Here is a 22084-nt window from a genome sequence, read left to right on the forward strand (position 1 = left end):
TTAGCAAGCGTCACATGGCAGTGCCTGCTACTGCTCCTCCATTTCTGGCTGTGTCAGCATTCCCCTTAGCAGCCCCCCTACTGCCTCAGAAATGGGCATGCAAATCCTGTGGTGGTTCTTGCTGCATGATTAACTTCACCCTGTGATATGATGTTCTTCCCTCCTTCCCCCTCATGTGAAGTCACACTAGATACCAAGGCCTGGAATCATCTTGCCCAACTTCAGCTGCCTAAAGTTTGGGTGCTTCTTATATATTAGGCTCCCTCTCCAGTCAAATGCTTTCAGTTTATCCTAAAGCAGCTGTCTACAACTGGTAGGCTTAATCACACTTTGGTGGTGCCCATCTCTCTCCACTGACAATCAAGAGAGCAGGAAAGACTAGATGTTTCATTTTAGGTTGCCTAAAATTAAATGAAATTAACCCTTCACCCCTTCTTTCCTCTTGTGACTACCAGGTTTCACCCCCTTTAACTCATTTTACAGATTAGCAGCAAACCAAAGAAAGCCTCCTGGCTTCTGGCAGACCGTGCCGAGTGCTGCCGTGGTCATCTGGGACTGAGTGTGCATACAGAGTAGTAATATCCTATCTCCCTGTTTCCTTTGCAGTTTCCTGAAATAGCTTTGGGCCATTCTCAGAATATACTACAGCACCTCAGAACATGCAGAGATTAGATCAGTCCTGTGCAGAATTCTGACACATGATCTTAAAATATTCTTGAAGTATTTGAGAAAGCAACGGGAGGAGGCAGGGGGTGCTTGAAAAAGCACAAGGCCTTTTCCAATAGAAAACCTAAATACTAGAAAGCCTGGCACTGTTGTATGCCTGGGGGGCTGACCTTGTGCTCTGATCCAGGCCCCAAGCTAACTTAGTCGTGAAATTCAGCAATAAATCCAGGAATATTAGGGAGAAAGAAAGAACCAGCCACAGCAAACTCAGGAAAATCATGAAAGAAATACAAAGATAGTTTGTTGCCTTTTTAAGGCTCTCAATGCTTTTCACAGGCAATTCAGCAAGAGTAAGTGGAGTAAATGGCTTGTTTATTTTTCATCTGCAGGTGCAGGCGGGTTTATAGGTGGCCAAAAACCCTGGCATTTTAGTTTTATCTTCAGTGTTGCTCCTGTGCAGCTGTGCAGAGCCATAGGCCTCCTCAGTTTTCTTTGCAGCAGGAGGACAGCCAGCTTTCACTGCAGTGAGTAAAGGAAAGATTTGCTGTATCACTCTCTGCTCCCTCACTGCATGGGCCTGAATCCCTCTTTATCCTGAACTCTTAGCTCAGCAAAAAGACAGCAGGGTTTCAGAGAAGATACTTGGTTTGTTTGTTTATCAAAAACTATGTCCTCAGGACATTCCAGTTCAACCGAGCATTTTGACTGGTTCAGGTTCCTTCCTGCCAAAGGTCGCAGTTAAACGCACAATGCAATATCGCACCAGCCCACCATTTACGCAGCAAGGCATAACATGCCAATAGAGGTACTTTGGGCAACACAAAATCTCCCCTTTAAAAATCTCTCTTGCCTTTCTTGCGCGTGTTGTTTGCTAACACAACACTGTGGATCTGCTCCTGCAAAAAGGCAATTGTTCCCTTGTGGTCTTGGCATAGGGACACTGCAGATTAACGTGGTGTCTGCTGTAAGTATCCTGGACCTGTGCTGCAGAACAATTCAATGAAGAGAGAGTCAGGACAGGCTCAGACGTCTTAGGTAGAGATTGGCAAGAGGGCATCTTTTGGCAGTAGAGTGGCTATTGCTCCACTCTACATGCGCCTTTCGCCTGGACTTGCACTCCTCCCTGTGCCAGCAGACACACAGAAGCATTTTTCACTCCCATCAGGGATATTGCTACAAGCTCCTGGGTCAGAGGAGGAATGCTTAACTCTGTTCCAGAGGTCTCTGGCACTGAGGCTCACTGGCTGACAGTGGGGCAGACTGTATCCTTCCTAGCCAGAGAGAGTGCTCATTTCACCCTCTGAAAATTTATCAGGTTTACAGGAACCGCAGCACGTCCTTTAGGGGTCAATTCCATTATACAACGGTGGGCCACCTTTCTTTTCTGGCACTCGAACGTGAACCACTGGGGCTGAATTCTGAGGGAGTTGTATCCTCCGTTAGTGCTAGACCACTATCTTGTGACAGCCTACACAGTCTTCTGGGAAATCAGCACTTGAAGGCTGTCACGTAATTGCTGAGACATACTTGTTTCCCCTCCCTTATTTGCTGTCAGGTATCTTAGTGAGTGTCATCTCATTTTCAGATGGCTGCACAAGTGCTGTGCTGACCTTGTTCCTCAGGACAAGAGCGGCAGAAATCAGCTGCTCTTACTGAGTCTGGAGAAGAAGTTATGTTCACACTCCTGCACAGCAGGTGCTTTATATCTGAAATTTCATTACTCCTCTACATGAGCACTGAAATGTAGCAAAGGGTAATTCATTTCAGAGGTACTGTAATTCTAGATCACCATTGCACGCTTTAGTGGCCATACACACAAGCAAATGTTGGAACTTAAGCACCAAACTCTTGGTGAAGAGTTGCATGAAGAAGCATTGGGGTCCTGAGCAGAGGGGAACAAAGTGAGAAACACAAGAGCTGACGAAGCCACTGCAGCATGTGGATGCTAAGCAGCTTTCTGAAATGAGGTACATTGGCTGAGCTGAAGGGTGACAAAGCTGGACAAGAACAGCATAGCATGCGACAAGCCTGATGAGACGGGACAGCTGGCAAAAAAAGGGGAGTCGCAGCATTTTCTCACTCCTGCCTACAAAACCAGTTGCCTCTCTTACAAATTTAAGTTGGCCAACACGTATATATTTCCTTTTTAAGCAGAAAACACATTTTTAAAGATTAAGGAAATTAATAACCCTTGCACCTCATGCCCTCTTATGCAAAGTGCAAGCATTCCACCCTAGTGGAAGAGCTATGCCAAGACCAGATTTGGCTACGTGTGCGATTTTGTGATAGCTTATGAAACAGCCTTTGCGTCTCTTCTTCGGAGCTTTGTTGCTTAGCTATAAACTGCCTTATAAAGAGAGTTACTGTTATGAGGCAGGCAAGTGACTGTTTTTTCTGAACTTTTACTTAGTCTAATATGTTTCAGATTTCTGCAGTCTCTGCCAAGCTTTTCCATTCCCCCCCCCCCCTTTTTTTTTTTTAAGGACATAAAGCAGTCTTATGACTGGAATAGCGTAGCCAAAAAAAACAACCTAGGGCTGATTTTTAACATTACATAATGAGAGGTCAGTTTAAAAAAAAAAAAAAAAAAAAAAAAAAAAGGAAAGAAAAAGTCCAAAGCAACAGGTTGAGCACAATCTGTGTAGCAAAGAGTTAGGGCTCTGGAGGCAGGAACTAGAGAAACCAAGGGACTTGTGTATGAGATGCATCTCTTTTCACTTCAGAGTCAACAGTTTATAGCTCTTCCAAGCTGATGGTATCCGATAGTTACAGTGTTTGCTTTAGTTGCTGGACAGTCTTTATATAAAGACTTCACTGTAACAGTGTCATTTGTTCTGTACATGGAAAAAATGCTATAATTCTAACTGGTGGTCACAAAGAACACAAGGAAAGGAGAGAGATGAAAAAGCCCATTTCCACATCCTGAACTTAATGAAATACTACATGGAAAAGCTTGCATTTGTAGTCTAGCACTGTGTATGTTGAACACAAACAGGACTCTGATATCCAGAGGGGCCCATCTGGCATCTTTCACCACCAGAAATGTTAAAAATAAGGCAAGAATTCAGGTATTCAGCACTGTACGTCAGACGCGACCTCTTCCTGCTCCTTTCCCCTCTAAAGCAAAATTTCTGTCAATTGCTAGACACCCTTCCATTCTGACTGACCAAAAGAAAAGTGGCAGTGTTGTTATTTTTAAGATGCAGCCTCTGCTGGTTATTACACATTAATTAGAATCATTATCATATCTACAAGCCATACCTTCATCTGCTTGACAGTGTATCGCATCGTCCCAAACGGTCCATCTTTCATGAGTTTCTTCCCCACAACTTTAGCTCGGATCACTGTCATAAGAGAAGAAAAATACAATAAGTTATAAACTTTACAGTTGGATATAGCCCACCAGATCTCCCAGTCTCACAGGTTTAGGTGAGAGTTAACAAGCAACTACTCTTAAATTGTACTGTGGGTGCCTCATGCAGATTCTGTTTCCTAATAGCCACAACAACCCAGCCCAATGGAACGTCCCACATCCAAGGACTTCACTACATCTACCACCTTTGAGATGTAACAAAACTCCTCACCCCCTTGAACAAATGGCTACTGTGCACAAACATATTCAACAACCAGCAAGTCCACAGTAAAATCAGCCAGGGCAGGCAGAAACCACCATCAGAACTCAAGTCTATTGCATTTTATTTGTTTGTGGATGCTTAGGAGTATAGAGAGAGAGCAAGACAGAGCATGCGTGCGTGCGCGTGTGTGTTTCTGTGTGCGCGGCGCATCTGTGGTTTGCATGCACACAGTATCTAGCCAGACAGATACCTCCACTGTGTTGCACATGTACCACAGCAATGCCAACTGAGCTTCAATTACCACAAATGAGAATTTGTAGGTCCCTCAGATGGATCTAGCAGGTAGTTTACAGTCATTGCTTAACGAGCAGTTCTCCTGCTATTGTATTTGTGGGGCATTCCACAAAGAACTACTGTTGTATCCATCCTCTTCTTTGAAAAAGGTCTGCAATCACCTTATCTCGGCAGGAGAGCAAAGCTTAATGACAGTGCTTAATGACAAGGAATTATTTTGCTAAAGTTCACTCCCCTAGAACAATCATAACACGTTATGCAAGCACCAAAAGCAGCTTAATCTTTACAAGGGCTGCAGAAAATGAGCCTGGAGAGGAACAATCCTTGGAGAATAAGAATCATTGTTAGAAAACGCTGTACCCTAAAAATCTCTTGTAGAAAGAGAAACAAAGTAAAACAAAACAAAACAAAGAACTCAAACTTCCATCAGCCAAGAGCAACATCAAAACTACAATATGACCACTTAAGCCTTACCTAAAATCTTATCTGATCATTAGGCTTCTCGTTATGAAAGCCATGAAAATTATTCTAGTAGTACATAACCCAAAGGATGCAACATATTCCTAACATGATTGATGATGTAAAACCTTAACATCTAAATCCCCTCAAAATTCTTTTTTTGAGTGAGAAAAAGCGTTAGACAATTTTACATACAACTCTTGAGGGCACAATGCCATTGCAGTCAGTGCTGATGTATATTCACCAAAGATCAGGCCCAAAGTTTCCAGACTTCTGAAACCCAGCAAGTAAAATGGACCACATAAACTACTTCCTCTGAGCTTATTAAGGTTCTGATCATAACTCCCTACAGAGGAAAGGAGTACGCCTTTCACAGAAACTTTTTGCAGCATTCTATCTGTGTTTTGTTGAATGTGTCATATTCATGCATCACAGGAAGCACTTCACTAAGAAGTAAGGAGGCAAAGGTGGGAGAAAGAGATGGAAGATACTCCTTTATAAACAGGAAAGCACAAGTTATCATTTGGATTAAAGAAGTACCTAAGAGCAGCAACAAAGTTCAGGGATCCATTTGGCTAGGTACATAAGACATTAAACAAGGACCTTGTTGCTTGTTAGCTCATTTAGGTTTCAAACAGATAAGAGAGCCCACTGGAAGAAATGGGAAAAAAGGAGGAGGTAAGTTTTGTTCACTGCCTAGACCAAACTAACGAGGCAAATAGGTTGTCCCTACTGACCTAAATGGCACTTCCTGAAGGATCTGGAGAATAGATGTAAAGGAAGAGACGGTCCTGGTTATACAGACCAGTTCCACGGGGATGGTGTGGAATGAAGACAAGCTCACCCTGCTCTGATTTAAATGCTGTGCTTCAGATAGACTTCTCAAATTCTAAAATAGGTAAGACAGTCCCACTGGCTTTGATTCAAATGACCAACAAAAACTTTGTTCATTGATTGTCAGAGATTTGGTTTTTTTTTTCCAAACATCTATTATTTATGTGCTTTTAGTGCTATTAGATTTGTACAATTTTATTTATTCTGCTATTTAATAAATCATTCAGACTTGGATTTACTACGTTCTTCAAAATTTATTAGCTACAACGAACCATCCTCCCTGAGGACTGCAAATATCTTTAAAGAAAACTAGGTTGCTAGGTTCTTCCATTTGTTTGGTCCCTCCACCACCACCACCACCAGCGAGGCCACAAAGAGTGCCTAAAAGTCAGTGAGTACACAATTTCTTTAAGGCTTTGTGAATTCCGGGGCACTTCACTGATGATAATGGAGGCTATAATAAAAGGGCGTCAAAGGTTTTATCTTCATCTGTTGCATATCTGAGAGACTGAAATTGAAAAATCAGTATTTGCCTAACAAGACTGAAATCAATCATGACATCTTGCATCTTATTGACAATGATAAAGAAACGTGCTAAAAGGGGATATTGCAAAATGCTACGGTTTCCAAACCAATAACATGATTAGCATTAAAGATGACAGGCATGTTCCCATTTGCTGGGAACATAACTGAAAACCCATTTTCTTCATTTACTTCACTGCTAGCTTGGCAACCCTTTAACTTCTAGCTAAAATAGCACAACAGCTTCATAAATAAACCAACTCTGATTTATGGACTAAAATCAACAGCTTCACCGCAAGACCAAACATTCAAAGTGCGTATCTTCATTAGCACATGACAGCATCCCATTTTCAACTAACGCTACGCTTGTGAGCGGGTGGAAGGACCTGTGACTTGTCTAAGAAATCCCTGTCTCTTCAGATTATTACTTCCCAGAAGAGTTAGCAAAGAGCCACCATCCAAGCAAACTCACTTAGGGAAAACCATAAAAATCCTTAGTTAGGGCTGTTGCTTTAGCCCTTCTGTAAATGGGTTGAGTCCTCCATAACCCAGACATGAGAGCCTCTATCACCCAAATGGGGACCCTTCCAGATAAAGTCCTTCCTTTCAAATGCAGTCTAGAACCAACAAGCCTAGAACCAGCAAGGAACTTACCCTGCCTCATTTCTCCCACATTACAGGAGAAATCAAGCAGTTGGACAAGGAGCAAAGGGTCCTCCAACTTCAGTCTACCCCTATATTCTGTGAGGCTAAACCCCCATTCCCCGGAGGTAAGACTTGTCTGGGCAACTGCAGATAAACAGTGCACAGAAAGGACCACTTAGAGGCTGCCCTTGTGCGTCCAGCTTCATCACCCTCAGCCTCCATAGATGAGACCAGACGGTGAGCAGAGCTCCAAGCTGCAAATCTGCAGCCACATGCTTCTCCAGTTCCTATCTTTGTTCCTTCAAACTGCTGCTCACCAGTTTTACTGCTAGGCAGCTCTTCAGACCTGGTCAGAGGGTAAAGAACATTGTTCCTGACTGAGCGGGGACCACACATACTTGCCAAAGGACTTTTTCCACCCTCTGCGAAGTATCAGAAACTTAAGCTATTTCTGCTGCAAAGTCAGTCCCTGTTATGTTAGAGAAGCCTGTTTACTTCTGGGGACTTCTACCCTATGAGCAGAATAAGGCAAAAGGTGCTGGGACTGCTCCCCTGAACTCCTTCCTTCTCCCTGAAGCTCTATTACAGTCCTGCTATTACTGATGGGAAACTTTATCCCACACAAGTGGTCACCAAAATAGCTGCATGTTTTTAAACTACAATTCCTTTGAAGTACTGCCTATAAAAATACTCCAAGATGAATGTTTCTCAGTACTTTGGGGTTCCAGGTCAGGTCACTTTGTGAGATTGGAGCAGCTGGCAAGGTCTCACGAGTGATTTGCAATTATTTATGAAAAGTTAAATTAGATGGGGATATACATCTTTAATAAGATAAGCATGGCAACTATACCATGATTCAAAGAAGAGAAGCCTTACGGGCTGCTTCTCAAAATTTGATACGATTACAAAAAAATGAGGGGGAGAACAGAGAGAAAGAAAACCAGATACAAAAATATTTAGTTGCTGTTCTAAAAGAATTGTTAAAAAAATAACAACGTGCTGTGTTTGAGGATTCAGGAAACATATCCAATAATAAATGACACAAACGGCTAATGTATTTATTTATTTTCTCCTAGCTTTTTTTGTTTTGTTCTTAAAAGTAAGCTAGCTTAGTGCTTAGGAAAACAGAGGTGATGGCTCAAACTAGTCCAGGACTAGTGTAGTACAAGCAGCTAATGGTTTGTATTTCATTGGCCTCTCTAGCATGGTACAAACTGTCTACCTGTGCATGCACGCACACAAACACACATACAAAATCACTTAAATCTTTTTTTCCAAGTAACATTGGATGAGGCCTTACAAAGGCAAACAAGTTATAATGGGCATAGGAGAAAAAGGCCCTAGATGCCCTTTTATTTGCCTAGATGTACACACATCCAGCTCCAGCCAAATGCTGCTTAACTTTATCCCCTATGCTGTGGCCATTTTCTCAAGGGTTCACAGGAAGAACAGGTCTAAAAGTAAGATATGAAGCAACAGAGAACATTTGCTTTACAATTCCGATTGCAGAGGGCATTCTTTTCATGAAGGACAGAGCGGACAAAGACAAATGTGAGGGAAGTGAACAAATGTGAGATTAAAATTAGCTTTATTTGCCAAGCTGAGAAGGCAACATGATGGAAGGACTTGTAACTAGCATGTCACTTCAGCCATGCATATACCAGCTAAATAGCACACATGTAGTAGCTGATTTCCCCAACTGAAAAGCAAAGGCATCAACTGTCTTAGCTCATTCAAGCCAGCATCCTTTATCTGGGTCAGCCACTAGATGGTGACACTATCACAAAACTCATGTTACCTTAAGTGAGAGGGCAGTGGTACATAAACAGGCTAACTCCAAGCACTACCAATCCTAGTTAAAAGACCAACTGCACCATTAGACCAGATGCTCTCATGCAAGTGGGTTGATCGTCAACAATAAACAGCATTTTAAAGTGGAGGCACACACCCTATAGAGACCAGGCTTTGCACCAAACCCACTTCCTTTTGGTCAATGATCACAAAAGGCTCAGGAGAAAAGAGAATGCTAAGTTTTTCACTTGTGCTTCAAGGATTTCTTTCATTGGTGCACAGTATGAATATTTTTAAGCGAGAGGTTTGGTTGAGATGCGCCATTATTGCATTTAAGTAAATGAAGGATGCAGAGGATTTGTGTTGTTCACTAACGGTGACAGAGGGGACAAACTCTTTTCCCAGTCATCATGAAGAACATTACAATGCCAAGCAATCAAGGTGCAAAGTAAGCACAAAGAAAGATCAAGGCTAAGAGGGGAGCAGTCTGCAAGAAATGCCACTTAAGGCAAACTGAGAAAACAGATTAGCACCGTAGTCAGAGACCAGGAATTAGCTTTGAGAAGTGATGTGCACACACACCCAGGCACGCATCCACACAACCACCTTCTTGGCAGTAGCAGTCCTCAAAGAAGGGATGGCTGTGCGGGGAAGTCCATTCTCTGATCCCCAAAGGCAGCTAGGTAAAACAAAATACATGGGGATCAACCGCGTAACCAGGAGGCTAAAGAAAGGCTCCCTCTATCCTGAGGCCACTGATCAGCAGCTGGACATAGTGCGTCCTGGCCAGCAAATACCATCTCCAACGGAATGGGGCACTTGGAAATGCTACTACCTTAACACTAAACATGGGACATGCCAAGGAGCAGGGCTGTCGCTCTACTCTTCCTGAAGGATTATACCAGAGCAAGAGTTATTCCAAGAGCAAGGATTATTCCCAGAGCAATTTCCTGAGGACTTTTTACCAAGTTTACTAGTAGCTCTCCCATTCAGCCTGTCTCACAAGAGCTCTTTGCTATACTGGTGCACATTGGGGTGCTTACATCATGCAGGGCTAAAGCAACTGGTATGTCTAAGCCTCTTGAGCACAACTGAGGTATTAGTTTAATCTGGCATTTATGGGCATCTCTCCGGAATGGGTAAAGATGGGGTAATTTACACACAGATTTTCTAGTGTTGAGGAAATGCTGAAGGTGCTGCTTAAAAGACAGAATTGCTCCGTGTATGTCTCGCTCTACACCTCTCACGAATTGCATTCCTCTCCCCACCCCTCCAGCTGATCGGTTAGCAACTATTAACCAACAGTCCTAGCTTCCCTAATAATAAATGACCATAACTAGAAGTGGACTGTGACCTTTGGACAAGGAGCCTGGCCTAGTTGTATGCAACCTCTGGAAAGCTCTATTAAACTGTGTGGCAGCTGTATGCTTACATGAGAAGCAAGAGGGTGTTGAGGGCTTTCTTTGGAAGGGGGACAAGAAACAACCTCTCACGCTTTCATCTTCTTCCACAGCGGAGTAAAACGGAGGAGAAAATGCTGGGAACAGGATGTCATCCACAAAGAGCAGAAAAATCAGATATAAGTCTCTAGATGATCTGATGATCTGTCTGTACTGGAATTTACTTCCTCCTACATAACCAAAATACGTCCTTACAGATTAGAATACTGAATCTGATGGCTTCTTGCAGAGAGGGAGAAGGCTGAAAAAAATATAAGCAGAGGAGCTTTCTCTTCCCCCGATCCATCACTACCTCTAGCCAAAGCCACAAGAGTGAAGCAAACCTCTTTTGTTTTGTCTTGGAATGAGATAACGCCAGCAGAGCTGGTACTAAGCATCACCAGAGAACTGCATCGACAAAGTAAGAAAGGTAGTGAAGCAAGAGGTTCCCTGCTGGCTACCCTACTCCTCATCAACAAACTAGCTCCCATTAGCTTACAAAAATGTAAGTCCAAATCTTGATCTTTTGCCTTTGCAGAGCACTCTGAGGTATGCTGATTAAGGAGCAGTGCTCAAGAGATACCAGTCACCTCTACTCATCAGACAGTTGCAACATAAATACTACATTAGAAAGAATTTGTGTGTACTTGTGCAAAATAACTCCCAAGCTTGTTGGAACATTCTGACTAGCCTAAAAGTCTAAATAAAAACAGGAGGGCAAAACGCTGGATCACTTTTCTTCTCATTTTTTAAGCAGAACTAAGACATTCGCTTTTGGCCTTCTTCCTACAGGTCCAAAAACTTTGCCTCTCTGCAGCTCTGCAAGGCTGTTTGAAGGCCACTGAAAAAAAGCAGAAGGCAATTAAATGGCTACACCCCAGCCTCAGCACTGTCTGAACCAACTAATCACAACTGTAGTTGCTAAATATTAACCAGGTTTCCCATCCCCCTTTTAGGCTGCAGACTTCCCTATCTCTGAGAGCCTGTTTCCTTGAGATGCTATAGCGTCTTGATTTCCAACACTGAAAAAGATACAGGAGTGATACAACTTTCTCAAACAAGACTGTGGTTGCATCAGACCTCTCATCACCTCAGAAAATTATAAATAGCCCCAGAAGGGCTTTCCCTCCTTCAGAGAAAGTTAGTCCTCCCAACAAGACCAGGAATTAAAGATGCAAGGTTGCATAAAACAAGCACATCTGGGGTTATGCTTTGCATCTCTCATGTAGCTTATTAATCAGATACAATTTTTAAGATGGCAGCAGTAGCAAGTACTTTACATCCACACTGTGCATCTCACCCTATTGGAAGCCCAAGTGATAGTTCCTTCAAAATACATTGTAATCAAAGAGAAAGGAGATGCCTCTGTTAGATGAGAAACCGCAAATTCTCTTCTAGACATTTCATTTAGGTTCCTATATGCAATTTGGTTGAAGACTCTTCAGCTGCCCAGCACTGTCCCCTGCATCTAGTTCCCGATGGTATCTTAGCTCCCGTGCTTTACCACCATACACAGACAGTCTGTTGGGAGGGTAGAGGGAAGACAGAAAGGAGGAGGAAGAAAGGAGGGATTTAAAATCTATTTATATCCATTTACAAGCAGAATCTTGCTTGTAAGATCTATGTGTAGATGGTGTGTTTCGTGCCAAGGAAGACTAGCTTCAGGAAACACCTTGTGATAAACACAGAGGGGGGGGGGAGAAAAAAAAAGCCTCTGAAAAAAGCCACAAGGTCCATTGTTACTAGCTATTTCACCTACTGAACGGTTCTGAACTCAGGGAAGCGAGGCACGACCACAAGATTTGCTGGAAAAGGCACACACCGTAGCTATCTGAGTCATAAGAGTTCCACACATTGCTAAGTTAAATTCATAGCTGGTGTCAACAAAACACTGTAGGCTGTCTACGGATGTGATGTAACCAAATAGAGATGCTGCAGAACAAGCACGCCTGCAGTTTGGACAAGCCTTCATCAAAACAGAAAAGCATCAAAGACATTCCTGTAAACCAGTTGTTTCTCTGTCTCCTTTTTGGCAGACTGTTTGTACTTTCCACCTGTAGATTTTTGACCTAGTCACTAAAGGGTGAAAGTTAGAGGCCAAAGGCAGTAGGCAAGTATCAGAATACAGGAATGAGTGAAAATGATGCGAGCGGAGGGAGCGGAGGTGACTGCCTCATGACCAGAGCACAGTGGAGAAGCACCTTGCGCCTCTCTCCAAGGGATGTTTTCAGAGTACATTTTACTTTATTTTGTGCCACTGACAATTGCCAAAGAAAGAACTGCTTTCAGCCAAGGTTGCCAGTGTTGGAAAGATGGCTGTCAAAACCAACACGCAAAAGCACATCCAGAGCCAACTTACAACAGTGGATAAAAATAACAAGCATGTGACTCAAAGCTGACCAGGCAACGCTCAACTCAAAATAGCTTTTCCACTTTCTTTTGGTCTATGTAACATTTGGGGAGTAAGATTTAATTCAGTCCTTACTTGTAGATTGGGTACTTCTCGACACGGTACATGCAGAATGAGGGGAAGCCAGGCCAAGAGAGATAAAGCTCAGTTTTCTCATAGCTCTTTGGAACTGTTCGAAGGAGCCACGGGTCTAAGTGTTCCACTTGGAGAATATGGCAGAACTGAGGTGAGACCAATTAGGGGCAAATGTAAACCATATGCGATTTTAATGAAACAAGGAACTGGTGTGCATGGCTTGCTGCTGCAGGAACATTTACTGCCTGAAAGGAATGTGCATCTGGCATTGATTGTTTCCCAACCCATCAAGTGAACAGTAACACTGAAAGCAAATCGTAGCATACAAAAAGAGATGAATTGCCTGAAGAAGTGTAGTTAGGAGAGCAGCCTCTGCAAGAAGAAAACATGTCCTTTGCCTGTGATTTAGGGATACCGAGGCAACAGACCATGGCCAGGAGAATGAACTACAAGAGCAAGAAGTACAACAACGAAAATGGAGTGGTAATTTAAGGAACTTCTCCAATTTTGATTCACATGGAACAGACTCCATTCCAACAGAATCACAGGCTCTGCTTAAAGAATAATGTACTGTTGATTCCAAGCAAGGTTAATATACAGTGCTCAAATGCTGTATCTTGCTGCAAGCATTCGAATGACATTTCTTCCACACATACATCAAAACGGGTAGGCAGTGAGGAGACTGGAGTCTAAACAGGCAGTGCAGATGGACTTTATTTTCTGTTTTTTCTTTTTGACTGCAAGTTTCCTAAGAAGTTGTAATTCTTCTAGGAAAGAAAAGTCCTTGGCCTGAAAAGCTGTAGATAAGCTACTCTGCCGGGATGTGGTTGCTCCTTTTGTAAGCTGTTCCCTTGCAGTTTGATATCTGGTTCTCAATACAAAACCACTATCTTCACCAAGCAGCCAAGAGGAATCACAGGAAGATGGAAGGGGGGAAAAAGATGCTCTCTGATCCAGCACTCGGCCGTATATATGGTGCAGAGCCAAGGTTTGAACCTGGTGGATGCTATTCCACATTTCACATAACAAAAAGATATCTAAAGCCAGTTAAGCAGAACTGGCACATCTTTGCTCCTTAATATTAAATCTCCTTCCTAGGATATCTGGAGCTAACAAGCATAACAAATCCATCACTGTATTTTTCAGAGAAGCAGTAGAAAATTCTTGAGCCAAATCTGCATATTTATTAGTCTTTCTTAGCCCACAGTGCAATCCATAAGCACACTGGGAGCTCACATCCAAATGAGCAAGGAGGAGGAAGAGGGAGAGTCTTGCTGAAGAGAACATCTGAAAGCAGTTTTCTTCTGAGCAGAAGAAACAGGGCAGCTCTGACAATCCCTGTAAACCTTTGAAAAAGGGAGATTCAAAAGCCACAGGCTTGGACACTCCCTGCTTCAGCAATTTACTTCAGAGGACTCTTCTTTCTTCAGCACCTCGCCCAGCTGGGACTGGTGCCAGCATTCTGTGAGGAGACTGCACTCCGCTGATCACATGTTTTACACACATTTTTGCACGTAGGAGCTAGAGAGGAAGAACTGTTTGGGAACATGTATAGATTTCAAGGGTACTGGGTGGGCCTGCAAATTCCTTCCTGCATTAGAAAACTTGCATTAAACTGAAAGACTAAGCAGCTGTCCATACCAAAGGGGTATACATATTTAACCAGGCTAGACCTGTATGTGCTGCTTTGCTTTTCCTACTTGCACTACACCTGACAGAAGCTAGGCATTAGGCCTTCCTGAAACTAGAATTAAACACAATTTCTCCTGTGAGAAGCAAGTACCTTTGCCCACCATGGTGCTATAATTGTTCAAAAGCTGGCAGTTATTTGATAAGCTCCACAGACTGTCTGTAGTTGCTAGATATATCCACGACACAGTTCTGGTTTATAATGTTTAACGAATTTAGTATTTGCCCATTTTATTAATGTATGCCTATCATTTAATCGCAGTCATAAACACTATGGAGTAAAACTGAGCTTAGCTACATAAAAAACTTTGCCCTGAAGTCTGGCCACCATATAAATACTTAGATGTAACGCTCAGACCGATTCACTGTTCACTAAAGCAAGCGGAAACTTGCCCAAGTCCTGAATCGGCCCCGTGCACCACGATTCCCCTTTCTGCTACTGTTTGACTACAGGTCAAGGTCAGGAGAATAGCAGGGCAAACCTCACACCGGCCAACTTGCCCACCTGGCCAGAACTTTCCAGGATCTCACACAGTGCCCTGTGATAAGCATATTCCAAAATTCCATCCTTCATTTTGAAACATTAAAGGGATATTAAAGGCCAGAGGAACGTTGTGTTGATTTGTTGAAGAAATAAGGTTAAAAAAAAAACATGCACACACAGGAGAGTGATAGGACATGAGACATCTCATGAAAGGGATAATGAAAACACCTGGAAGTCTAAGAAGATCTGCCAATAACACAGCTGTTTACATGAAAGACAAATATTGCACACTCTACATTTTCTGGCTTTGAAGACACAGGATTTTCACTGTGCAGTGATATAGAGCACTGGCAGCAGCAAAGATAGGCAGACACAAGCCAGCTAACTCTTGCTTTGTGAACAGTTTTTTAGAGAACTCCCTAACTGATGGACTGGCCAAAGCTGCTCTTAGAAACTGAGGTGGAAAGAGAAACTGTACAACCACCTATTTATTTTATCTAAACTCCCTTCATGCAAACATTTCATCGAAGTTTCATGTCCAGGAACAGTCCAACAGGTTCTAATTTGAATAGGCTTCCAGAAGCTATTTGCAACTAGCCTCATGCACTCATATATACGTGCTAGTGTTCCCAGTTAATGAGATACAACTCTTGGCTAGACTTCTGTAAGTACAGAGAACACACTGAACAGTTAGTAGTGCCTCTGCATGCCTACCACCAATTGCTGACTCTTTTTTGCACAACAGCTATTTACAAAAATACAAGATTAACCCATAGTGTTTTCTTCCCACTCAGTATTGCTTACCAGTGCTTTTCCTATGGAACTTCTCAAGTCCAACCATACGGATCTGATGATGATTTACTTGAAGTAACCTACCAGTCAAATAGCTCCTCTGTGCAAGTGGAGTTTTACAGCTTCATAAAGTATTCTTGCCAAAAATTTCCACTAAGTTCCAATTTGGGTGAGTTAATCCTGCATGCTGGTATCAATTCTTAGGGGTCCTCATAAATTGTTAGAAGAAACACAACCTCACAAGCCTGACACAGTTGGTTAGCCCCTTCATAGCTGCCATGGCACAGTGGCTGCTCTTTCTGCATGTCGTAAGGCCTATTAACTGTTTTGGAAGGTAGAGGTTTTCTGGACGCTGCATTGCTGAAATGTTTACAGATCCAGATAATCATTTCCAGGGAATACACCAAGCTTGACTGCTTCCTGCTTGTCTGGGTCTGCTGAGGCACAACTGTAAAAGGATTATTTAGGCAAAGTAATGAATATGAACTACGCTCCCAAGAGCCAACTTTTCATAGCTCCAGTTAAGCTCACACCTGGAACACAGGTGTAAGCAAGTTTAAACATTGACAGAGAGGGAACTAACGGAAACATAAGGGGAAATACCTCGTCTCAGTCCACTGGCACCAGCACAGACACGGATTTGTTTGTTCATTAATACAAACCCAAGAACTGCCCACTGCCAAGGAGTCAAGCAAGTGAAGAGTGTGTGGATATATGTATTATAGAGAATTCTCAGCATTCAGAAAAAGTTAACTATACATCTCAGAGGACTAATGATCTGGAATCTCTCCCAGCTTGAGAGGTAGCATGTAACCTGATCAAAATCAGCATTTCCAGGAGGAGAGGCTGTTATTGTCAGACTGTCAGGGACAGGGCGGCAGAAATGGTTCTGGAAATGCTTTTTCCTGTCAGGAAATGTGGTTTTACTTAAGTCACAAATTTTTAAGAAAAGCATCAACTTCAGCAAAATTGTTTTTACTTTTCCTTCTCAGAAAACTGAAGCCTATTTTCATCCTGAATCAGCATTTTTATTTAATTTCACGTGAAGTCTAAAGGTTGATGCAAAATGATACCTTTGTTCAAAAGTGACATTTTAAATTAACTCTTCCTACATTCAGATGCATCAGAATCACTTTTTTCCAGTAAATTCCATCTGAAAACATCAGCGTTTTCATTTTCCCTCACATTTCAGAATGAATACATTTTCATCATTTCAAAATTCCCTATAGAACAGAAATTCTGACCCCCTCTAACAAGTGTCCAGATTCCTCTTTCCGTGTATAAGTCAGAGGTGACAACAACAAGTTCTACTGATAAAAGCAAGAGTAAATTCCATTCTTCCTCTCATTTTTCAGAGCAGCAAATAACAAATTCATATCAAAGAGCTGCAGGTGCTGAGAACTGGCATCACTTCAAAACAAAAAAAAAAATTATCCTTTATGACCTCAGAGTACGTAAACTAAGTACCCAACATGAGAGATCAGTCCTTCAACTCACTGTTGCCAATTAAAGTCTGTTAACACTGCAGACTGTAAACGAATGTAGACAAATTAGAGCTATATTTAAAAAGCTACTTAGGATACCACAAACACATTTAACCTGTGAAATTAAACCTGTTTCTTAATAACAGGAAAAGGAAAATTTAACCTGTTTCTTAATAAAGCAACAGTCTGCTCAGTACTTGTACTTTGAGACTGTAGGCAAGTCAGCAATATAACTCTGTGACAAATGTCTTCCTATCCCCTTTTTGCTTTCTAGGCATTCCCAATATTTTGAAGTAGCATTGTTTAATTGTAGGCCGCTTCCTGAAGGGGCTGCATCCTTCAGTTCTGTTGAAGCCAGTGGGAATCTTTCCACTGATTTTGACTGGAGTGGGACCTACATCAGCAGTGGTGGAATCCCTAGACTTACGAACAGAACAGCTGTCTCTGCCCTTCCGAAAAAAAAAAAAAAAGAGGGAAAGTTATTCCTGCAGCTGTTTTCCCCTAAGTGCCTTCACTCCAAACTGTAATAGAACTGGAGGAAGGGGGAGAAGGTGGAATTTTAATAACCCATTAAAAAGGAGCATGGGCCATTGCACAGCAACTCTTTCAGTTCTGCTCAAGCAGGGTCACTGCTGCAAGGCTCAGACAGCCCTAAGGGCACGGGAAAAGTCCTCTTCTTGTTTTCACATCTCATTCACAGGATGGATAACGAGGGGGAGGGAGGAATCAGCTTTTGGGTTAATTAGCACCATGAACAGACAGCTGCATTGTCATTAGAAGTTCAAGAAGTCATCAGGGTCACCACTGAACTGTAAGATGTACACACATGCACACGAGGCACACGTCTAAGCCTGAATTTTTAGCAGTCTTGCTCGGATCTGATTTTCCACTACCCAAAGGGAAGCACTTTGAGTCAGGAACACTGAACTGTTGTAGCTCTGAAGAGAAGACAGAAGCACAAAGACACTCCCTCTGAATGGTCCCTTTGGAACTGCTTCATTTCACACTTCATATAGCAACTAAGAATAGCTACATGGCTTTTTTTCCCCCTGAGAAAAATCAGGGGTCTAGCTTACCAATGTATACTTTTGTCTTTGCTTCCAATATTCTGTGGGATAAGCAGAACCCCAGATCACAAAACAAGGATCCTGACGTACACCATTTTCTTCCACTGCTTCCTTTCACAAGCAAAGAAACAGAGGAAGTATAAATGTGTATTAGCAAAAACCAGAAGCAAGCACAATTAAATAATACCGAAAAGATAAAACCTCTGAAATGACAAGGACTATCAGTAGTAGGGCTTGGAGCAGTACTAGCAGAGAGTCACAATTTAGCTTAAAGAAAGAAACTCAAAAATAACAAACTATCAAACCACACAAAACAGTCATTAATTACGTTCTAAGTGTTAGAGTTTGCAGTAGCATTTTTTTAAGTACGAGATTTTAGTGAAAATGCACCAAGGAAAATAAGGATTCTCCTACCTTCTTCCAAAAGGGCAAAAAAAAAAAAAAAAACACCACATATCTCTTAAAAGTTGAAGCATCAGTGCTTCAACAGAGAGCAGACTAGCATTGCCTTGTCTTGTCAGCTGCAACTTTGCTGCCAATACTTTCTAAAACCAAAATGGGGCTGAGATTGTCATTATAGTAGAAACTGTCCAAAATGTAGTTTTCCTTTGCTGGGTGAAAGGAACACAGATCCTATTTGCTTTTGCTATGGTGTTGGCAGGCAAGTCTAATACATGGAGCTCATGAGCGTATAGTCTTGTTCAGTGCTTGTTCTTTGCCAAGGGTAATTACTCTGGGAATACGGAAGAGATATTGGATTTTTTTTTAACCGTTATAGTTCTTTTGGTTCCAGAGTGCACTGGTTGTCCATGTTACTGACTTTCAGTATGTTTATGACAATACAGCCATTGGAGCAACTCAACTGGAGAGGTTCTCATGAGGAAAAAATAAAAAGATGAAACCCAAAGTTACAGTTCAGAGGGAACACAGCAGACATCAGGCACTTGGTTCTAGTTGCCCAAGTTAGGATGGCTGTTGCAAGCTCTTAAGGACTTTGTTATAGAAGGAAGCCCAAGTGCGCTACGTAGCTACCCTCAGAAAACTCTCTTGAACCGTTCCCCTTCCATCCAGGACTTTGTGGTGGTTTTTGGAACAAAACCCGCCTATTCTATATTTTTCCTCCAGTGTCTAGTAAAAGCTAGTGGGGCTGCCTTAAACCTCCACCACAATACTCTTAATGACAGCGTTCAATCTCTCTTTGTTAGCCTGCATATATATTGAGGAAAATACACTGGGAAGAACCCTGCCATGTGTTGACTTTATTATGGTTTGACAAACAGATATACGGCCTGCACAAAAATGTGACTCCCATCAGGTGCGTCAAGGCACTATCACCCTAGGAGTCCTTTCTGTTTACTCTCCTGTCCTTCTATCAAAAGCACAGGCTAATCAGGATGCGTGTAGGCAATGCTGTCAAATTCACAAGAGGAGCGCTTTGAACAGCACAAAGGACAAAGCTTACGTCAATGGCCCAAGCTGCCATACTTTATAAAGACAAACAGGAAAAGGTCTCTGTGCAGTTACTGAGACAGGAGGGAAAGCAAGGCCCACTTCTTTCCTTTTACCTCTTTCAACAGCCAACAGTGCTGAAGGAAATCAGTATGAGAGGAGGACATTCAGAAACAAACATGAGATCTAGCCCTGAGAGGAAGGAAACGATTCACTTGAAAACCTTCCGGTGATAGTGAAAGGTTTTTTTCTTCCCATACAGCCAAATACACAGGTGCTGTCTGCTTTGCTTTCAGGCATACTGTTTCCTGAACCACTTTAAACACAGGTCCTTATCAGCCTCTCTTCCCATGCTGCTTCCCATTTTGTTATGCTATTCGCCTTTTAAAAGGAAGAGTCAGTCTATTGGAAAGGACATGTCTTCTTGATATCAAATAAAAATTTGGTCCACACGGCCTGATACAGCCTTAGCTCAAATACAGCCCCCCCCTTCTGCTGAATACATCAAGATAAGATAGCATAAATAATTTACTCAAGCCCACCATGTTACCTGCCTTAGAAAGGCTGCAGCAGAGTCTCATAATACTGTGAACAGTACTCATGACTTCCCAACTAGCGGGGAAAACAGGGAAAGAGAATGACAAAATAAAAAAGAACAACGAAAAACACTGGAGACCACGCAGCAATCCAATGAGCCGTTCATCTGCCAGAGCACAGGCAGCCATATCCCACAAAACACAGAACCCCATGTCCTCAAGGCTCTTAACCAGGTAACATTTAGGTGGCAATGCCTCTCTGACAGACTCGTAAGTCACACAACACAGACAGATGCAGGACTCTGAGCATAAGGATTTATAGCCCTAGTCTTACAGTCCCATGATTATTTGGTAAGTGTAAGGAGAACGCTCAGCACGAAACATGAATAAATGCGTGATTCCCAACCAGTGGGCCTCTCAGGCAAACAAAAAAAAGAGCAATTCCGAATACCTTGGGAAACTCAGGAGATAGCTGCAATTCAGAATGCATGTAGGAGGTAGATCAGACATTCATACTGATAACAAGATTCTTCATCATTAAAATAATAAATGCCTTTAAAGAGTTTTGGAAGGAACTTAAAACTGCATGGTTTGAATCAATCTCTAATTACCAGAAATTAGGATGACAGCCACAGAAGGGAGCTATGGGAAAGTCAGCCTCTCCCACATTAGGCTTCTGGGAGGCGTACTTTGTTTCAGAGTCAGAACTTCAGCCTAGATGGATGACACATATGACTCACTATCACAGTTTCTACTGCAGTGTGTTTGTTCCAAAGTGAAGGTGTTAATGGCAACATACTGGTAAGGGTCACTGGCTGTTTGCCAGCAGGTCCAGCCTAGCTTCTCTCTGAAGCCAGAATGGGTAACGTACCATTAAAAGCTTTCTATGATAATTTGGGATCTCTCAAAGTACCACCTAAGAATTCTCTGATATTATAGAATCCTCTCTTTCTGTGTTTCTCTGTGAAGCTGCAAACTGTGTTACACAGTGGGGGAAAGCAGGACAGCTGCTTAATTCTATTGAAAATACACTCTCTGTAGAGAAGATGGAAACAGACTTACTGAAGTCTCCTTTTTATCTTGATCCTCTAAGGAAATAACCAACTAAGTCCTTAATCCCCTATCCCCTCAAAGGAAAAAAAAAAAAAGAAAGAAAGAAAGAAAAAGAGAGACAGGTGCTGCTCTTCAAGTTTAGAGAAGTAAAATAAAGGGCTTAGGAACTCGTCCTGCCCTTACCCCCAACAGAGTCCTTTGCAACACAACAGAGGTTCTTGCACAGGAACTGCTGCCCTTGTCTTCCCACACTGCTTTGGGTTTGTGATTTTTGCCCTGCAGGATGGGCTCAGGGAGGGCCATGTATTTTGTGGCTATTAAAGTTCTGTATACGATGGCAACTCAAGTGTCCCAGGGAAGCGTCACTTCCCTGTTTTATTTCCTCTTGGACAGATCCTCTTCACCAGTACATTTAGGTATTCATTCTTGCAATCGCTGCACTTTTCCATGTAGTGCGGCCCCTGACTAGTGTCTCCTGTTCCTTCTTGAGCCCCTTTTCCTGACCTTCCCTTTTCCTAAAGGCCAGAAGTCTTTTGGCTTTTAGCTCTGCCCCACAGGCAGTTTATTATTAATTTGCAGAAACTATTTACTCAGAAACAGGCTCAAGCATCCTAGTCCAGAAATGATTATAATAAGCAGGTAGGATGCTTCAGTCTTAAAGGACTCCCTCTATCTAGCCATCCATTCCCACAGAAATTTAAAGCAGAGGACCCAGCAATCTCACACTTCACAAGAGCTGGTCTAAAGGCTATTTCATACTGTCAGCTCAATCCCCTTTAATCTGTAGCATGCATATCTCCAGACCTATGAAAAGCAGGCA

The 22084-nt window shown here is 42.4% G+C and overlaps 2 protein-coding genes across 2 annotated transcripts in view; one reads left to right on the forward strand and one right to left on the reverse strand.

Moving 5' to 3' along the window:
• Nucleotides 1-22084, forward strand: part of SYN3 (synapsin III) — a 205748-nt gene that overhangs the window by 80760 nt on the left and 102904 nt on the right. The window lies entirely within an intron of this gene.
• Nucleotides 1-22084, reverse strand: part of TIMP3 (TIMP metallopeptidase inhibitor 3) — a 41193-nt gene that overhangs the window by 8818 nt on the left and 10291 nt on the right. Inside the window, exon 2 of the mRNA XM_068943811.1 lies at nt 3928-4010. Within this exon, the coding sequence (XP_068799912.1) occupies nt 3928-4010 (83 nt within the window). The remainder of the gene's footprint in view (nt 1-3927; nt 4011-22084) is intronic.

The sequence above is a fragment of the Struthio camelus genome, chromosome 1 (assembly GCF_040807025.1).
Source record: "Struthio camelus isolate bStrCam1 chromosome 1, bStrCam1.hap1, whole genome shotgun sequence".
Lineage (NCBI taxonomy): Eukaryota > Metazoa > Chordata > Aves > Struthioniformes > Struthionidae > Struthio > Struthio camelus.